This window comes from Opisthocomus hoazin, chromosome 4 (genome assembly GCF_030867145.1).
Source record: "Opisthocomus hoazin isolate bOpiHoa1 chromosome 4, bOpiHoa1.hap1, whole genome shotgun sequence".
NCBI classification, from domain to species: domain Eukaryota; kingdom Metazoa; phylum Chordata; class Aves; order Opisthocomiformes; family Opisthocomidae; genus Opisthocomus; species Opisthocomus hoazin.
The window spans coordinates 61,186,764-61,192,763 of NC_134417.1; the positions used below are offsets into that span (position 1 = coordinate 61,186,764).

At 51.7% G+C, this 6,000-nt stretch overlaps 1 protein-coding gene across 1 annotated transcript in view; it reads right to left on the reverse strand.

Annotated features, from left to right (window-relative positions):
• AHR (aryl hydrocarbon receptor) overlaps positions 1-1,617 on the reverse strand; it is a 67,117-nt gene extending 65,500 nt beyond the window's left edge. The window contains exon 1 of the mRNA XM_075419215.1: positions 1,458-1,617. Coding sequence (XP_075275330.1) covers positions 1,458-1,513 — 56 coding nt within the window. The 5' untranslated portion in view covers positions 1,514-1,617. The remainder of the gene's footprint in view (positions 1-1,457) is intronic.
• Between the last annotated feature and the right edge of the window lie 4,383 nt (positions 1,618-6,000).

Here is a 6,000-nt window from a genome sequence, read left to right on the forward strand (position 1 = left end):
AGGCTAACCAGAATTTAAGAGTAAACCAGAGATTAAGCGATCGTACCAGCAAGGTAGAACACCTTACCCTTTTACAATCAGAACTTAAGAATTATTTCCCTTTAGCTACTAACAGTCCACAAATACTGTCAATACATTTTTGTTTCTTCACCAAGAAAAACCCCACTCATTTAATTCTTAAACTCCAGATCTACAGTGTGAATTCAATTAGGTACCTCTACATTTTTATTTGTAAATCAACGGTCAAAAAAGCAAACAGTGCTATTTTCACAGTGAATGCATCTTCTAGCAAGGGAATTATTTTTTAAAAAATGCATTTTTAGACTTTCTGTGTTAATTTGTAGGGTGAAAACCCAGCTACGTACTTGTATTCATTCTAACAACTCCAACCATAAAAAAGCAAGCATTCAAGCTAGTTCTCCCCTCCTCCCAAGACATTTGTCTGCTACAAACCTAAAAACATATCATTCACAACTAAATTTCATTAAATATTTGTCATTCTCTCCTTCGATGCTTTTGTGATCTTGTCAGTTCTCTCACACCTACAGAAGCACTCCGCAGAAACACACGGGGATTTCTTGAGCTCTGCTTATTTTTCTTGCAGCTCAGTAGATCAGCTTTGCTACTTTTTACGACCTACAGATTCCCCACTTTCAGCTGAAAGTGCAAGTCGAGCATCTCCTCTGGCCCGACAAAACTCACTCGGCTGGGACCGGCCTTCCAGCGGGCCACGCGAAGCCCGGGAGCTGGACCCACAGCAGGTGCACGGCACGGAATTACTCGGGTACCAAGCTGTCCCCAGAAATTCAAAAAGACAAATTAACAAACAAAAAGCCACCATATGGCCAGATCTTTTTTTTTTTTTTTTTGCCTCTTTCGACCGGTCTGCAGCACTTGCGTTTGCTGGGAGCTGAGCCAGTAAAACCATGTTATGTCACACCGGAGGGTTAAAGCCGGTTCAGCCCTCCCAGGTGAGGCTAAAAATAGCCCCAAACGGCGGGAACCCGCCAAGACTTCCCCGGTTCCGATGCCGCGCTGCCCGCAGTGACACCCAAGCGCGCCGGCGGCGGTGCGGGGCCGTGCGGGGCGGTGCGGCGGGGGCCCGCCCGGGGCGGCGCGGCCCCGGCTTCGGCGGGGCGAGCGCAGCCGCCGCTCGCAGCCCTCACCTCAGACGCCTCCCGATCTAGGTCAGCCGGCCGCGCCGCCGGCACCGCTCCCTCCTTGCACCGCCCGACGCTCTCTCCTTTTTTTTTTTTTTTTTTAAATTTTTTCAAGGAAAAAACGACTCAAATCCTGCCGGCACCCCTAGGCACCACCTCTCCCGGGCGCCCCTGCGCCGCGCCGCTCCCCCGGCGGGCCTCCCCGGCGCGGTGCGCGGCAGGACGGCGCTCCCGCCGCCGGTCCCTCCGCCCGTCCCTCCGCGCCGCGCTCCCCTCCCGCCCCCCAGCGCCGCTTACATTTTCTGCACAGGTTTCCGCCGCTTGCGACTGGCGTAGGTGACATTGGGGTTCATCCTGCCGCGGCCCCAGCGCCCCGCAGGCTCCGCCGGCCGGGGGCCGCCGCCCCCCTGCCCGCACCCTGCGAGCCCCGCAGCCCTCCGCTCGCTTCGCTTCGCCCGCGGGCCCCGGCCCTGCCGCCCGCGGCCGCCCGGAGCGCGCTCGCTCGCTCGCAGCGGCGGCACCGCCTTCCCCGGCCGGGCGAGGGCGGGAGGCGGAGGCGCTGCGGGGCGGGGAACCCAGGTAATCGGCGGCGGCGGCGACACCCACTCGCCGCCCCCGGAGGGCACAGGTGTGGGGGCGGACGGGGCTTTCCAGCGCCGCTCGCCCCGCGTCTCCCCGCCGAGGCGACGCCGTCTCTCGGCCGGCTCCCTCTGCGGCGGCCTCTGCGCCCCGGCGCGGCCGCCGTCTGCTGGCCGAGCGCCTGTCGGTGTGCGGCGGCGCCGGGCCGGGCCGCGCCGCCCCGCCCGGCCCAGCCCAGCCCAGCCCCGCTCCTCCCGCCGCCGCCGCCGCGGTGCCCCGGCCGGGTCCCGCCCCGCCCGGCTGACAGCCGCCGCCGCCGCCCCTCGCCGAGGAGGCCCCTCGCGGCGGCGGGGCGGAGGGAGGAGGGGGCGGCTGTACCGCCATGTTGGGAAGGTCACGCCGGGAGAGCGAGGACCGGCGCGGGGGGCACAGCTCTTCCCCCGCCACAACCGCAATAAATTTCGCCTCGACGCTGAAGCCGGGAGCCGCCCCCGGTGAGCGCAAGTTGTGCGCGGTCAAGGCTGCGGCGAGAGCCGGGGAGAGCTCCTCGCTGTCCCCTCCCAGCGCACCCGCGTCCCGGCTCCCGCCCGTCCGTCCCCCGCCGCCGCCCGCGCCCGGCTGCCGGGCGCTGAGGCAGTGTCCGTGGTGCTGCTGTCCGTCTGTCCGTCTGTCCGCCCGCGGGCCGGGCTGGCAGCACCGCACCGGCGGCTGGCAGCTCGCACCTTCCCGCCCCGGGTACCGGAGCCCCGGGTACCGGAGCCCCGGTCGCGCAGGGGTTTCTGCTCCGCTCTGCTGACGGAGGCGACGGGCGGCGGCGCGGGTGTTCCCGCTCGGTGACAGCGTGGGACGGCGCGGCCCGGGCCGCGGCTCATCGGGCGCTCACCGGGGGGCTTCGGCAGCCCGGCGCGCCCGTTCGCCTGCTTGGCTGCTGGGGTTTGGTTACCCGGGGGGCTATCCCGGGTGTGAAGGAGGCTGAAGCCACACTACGCAGATAAAATTAATTTGACTAAAGCTTAACGATGCTAGTGTCCTTGCTAGTATGCCAGGAGCGGAGCAAATGAGATTTTGAAAAATATGACTTCAGCAAACGGATCTTTTTTAGGAAATGTAGTAAAAGAACTATACGCCTGACGAGGTCAGTGCCTTGCAGCCGCATTCCTGCCACATTCCTGGCCGAACACTTTCGCAGAGGATGTCAACTATTGGATAGCTTCTGCCTCTCCTTGGTCCCTTTCCTCTCACTCTCTTCCCTCTTCACAAGATCTCACCAGAATCCTGGGGAAAAAAAAAAAAAAAAAACCAAAAACAAAAAGGTGGGCAATACTGTACAACATGTCTTCCTTCTCCGGCCCCTTTCTTCTTTCTATTTTAGGGCTGAAACTGGAAACGAATGCATTTCCTTCACTCCAAACCCATCCATCTATACAAGCACTCAGTTTCTTCCAGTCTAAACTTCCCAGTCGCTTTCAGCACTCTTTTCACCCCTAGCCTCTCCCTGCTCGCTGGTTTCTTCCTCTGTCAGCACAAGTGTGCTGCGATCGCTCTGTAGACAACATAAATTGCTGCTCTGCTTTCATTCTTCTCTTCAGCTACATTATCTTTGTCTTGAAAGCTCACAGGCGTTAAGGCTCCTCTTCTTCTAATTTTTAATTTAATTGGTTCCAGTCTGTCTTTTACTTCCTCACTGAGATTGAATCAAGTCTTTAGCAACTTCTTATTCTTCACTGGACGTGAAGATCTCAACTGTTTCTTGACCTTTTGGGCTGCTTAGATACTATCAGGGACACCCATACTTATGCTGTCTCATCTGCCAGCTCCAAATCTACTGGAAGCTACATGCGGAAGGAAGCAGGCTTTAGCCTCGCGTGGTGGACCTCATCTCCGAGTTCCCTCCTGGGGCCATGGGAACTTGCATGGTGCCAGTAAGGTGCTGTGGTTACTCTTCAACTCCCCAATTTGGAAACAGAGAGTAAGGAAAACTCGTGCTCCTATGCAGAAACCACATCTTCTGTACGTTTGCAATCCACTGCCTGCTATTGGAAATCCTCTCCTATGGGTCAGCCACCCATTTAACAGCAGATACGAGATTTCAGATGTTCAGCACACAGAAAGTCACAGAATGCGTGGAGAATTTCCTTGTGTGTCCCTCGGGCCTTTTAGACACAGTTACCTAAGAATTTCTGTTATCACATCATCCACAGCTTTTGCAAATCCATCCTCTCCTGATGTTCTTGCTGTCTCTTTGCCTAATCCATCATCTCGGTATTGTGTTTTCCATTTGATGTTTTGTGTACAGTAGAGATTTTGCCTCATATTCATTGTAAAATAAGCAAAAAATATACAACCACGATTCACCAATCTTAGAGCCTTCTTTACAGCAAAACTTTTTTGTTGGGCTTTTCCTTTTATTATGATTCTTTTTTAAAGTAGTATTTTGTCAGGTTTAACATGTTTGGTCTTGCAAGAGATGACTGCGGCTGATGTCATGCGGACAACTGAAAGGATTTCATTCCTGTGCAGATCACTGTCAAGTGTATTGTACAGCTCTAACTAGTCTCTTCTCGTTTTATCTCTAGCCTACTACCCAGGCGGCTTACTAGGTCTAAACTAAAGGTCACATCTTTGCTTAACAAGTTCTCGCGAACCATTAGCAATCACTTTTCTCCTCACTGCTCAAATACAGCATTTCTGCCTTTATACTCATGTGTTGTGGTGCCATCTGATGATGAGATTTTTAAGAAAAATGTGTTTGTGCATCTAGTGAACCGTGCCTTTCCCTATCCCCAACGTGCATGGGGTGCCATATTAATGAACACGCTCTTCTGTATCCAGTCTGCTTTGTGGTTGTCATCTTCTGAAGCTTCCAGACCTCTTCAGCAGTCACTTCTGCTGCTCTGACTCCAAAATGAATGATATTTTTTTGCTCCACACATCTGTTCTGCTCCATTTCTGCTTCTCCTGCCCTGCACAATCCCCTCCTCAGCTCTGTCTCCAAGCCACTCACTCATTTCACAAGGTGGAAGCTATTTGGAAGAAGGGACTTCTACTAAACAGACAGAAATTCCTGAGTGGGCTGGAGTTCCACAGGATCACCACGAGACCAAAAAAAAATCTTGTCATTTGGGAGGAATTTATAAGAATTATAAACACTGCTTGTTATCTTAGGGTCATCTCTGACTCATTTCTAGACTTCATCCTACCCTTTCTGTCTTTGGCCAAAATTTTACTTCCATCAGCTTAATTCTGTGTGCTGACTTGTTCTAGCTGTCTCCAGTGCAAGTAATGTGGAAGAGATCTGGTGTGGTTCTCTGTCATTTCTTTTCTGCCTCCCCATAGATGAAGAAAGAGGATTGTGACCTCAGACTGTGATTTATGAAGTTCAAATTTTGAGGATATGCAGAACTACCCATGATTTAGGCATTATTTTCCATGGCACCTTTGTTCTGCTAAGAAAGAATATCTACAGTAACTCGGATGACTCTGTACTCAATTCGGGGAACTAGTCATCTAGGGAAGCTGAATTAGAGTCAGTGAATGAATAGTCTGCATACTGGTTCTTTAGTGACTGGGGAGGTCACACAGACATTTTACTGTGAGGAACCAGGAAAATCAAGGGATATTCCTCATCACTCCCATTATCCTTGCAGGAGCTTCTGATATGCCAGTGTTTAAAACTCCACCCAGCTTTCTATTGAGTATTTAACTTGGACAGCATTTCCAGAAGTCGAAGAGCAATATAAAGGATGAAAAATATGAAGCATAATTAATATTTGGGCACCTAGACTATGACCTGCGCATAATGGTTAGTGCTGAAAGATCTTTGTTAATAAAGGTATTTTAATTATTTTAAATTCATTGAGTTGCACTCATCCAATGAAATCTATAGTCTTAATTGTTCCTGCAGGTGTCAGAAAAAAAATCCTGAGTAGACAAAAAATCACATTTAGGGACAGAGTTCAAGATTTTTCCACTCTGAGAAAATTTGAGAAATTGATAAACATCGTAAACATCATCTGTGAGGCAGGATCATGATTCTACTCACATCCTATGATATGTAAAATGAAAAGCATGTTTTGCGTGTAAGTACAGGAATAAAGGAACAATATTGTTATAGAGCAAGTATAAAAATCAGTACATTGCTTACTAGTCTCAGGTTTTCTCTCCTGAGAAATGAGCCTAAGAGAAAAAGTTTTTACAGAAACTTTCCCTTCAGTTCAAGAGAATTCTCTTTTTTTCATGTAAAAAAAATTCTGAAGAGCTA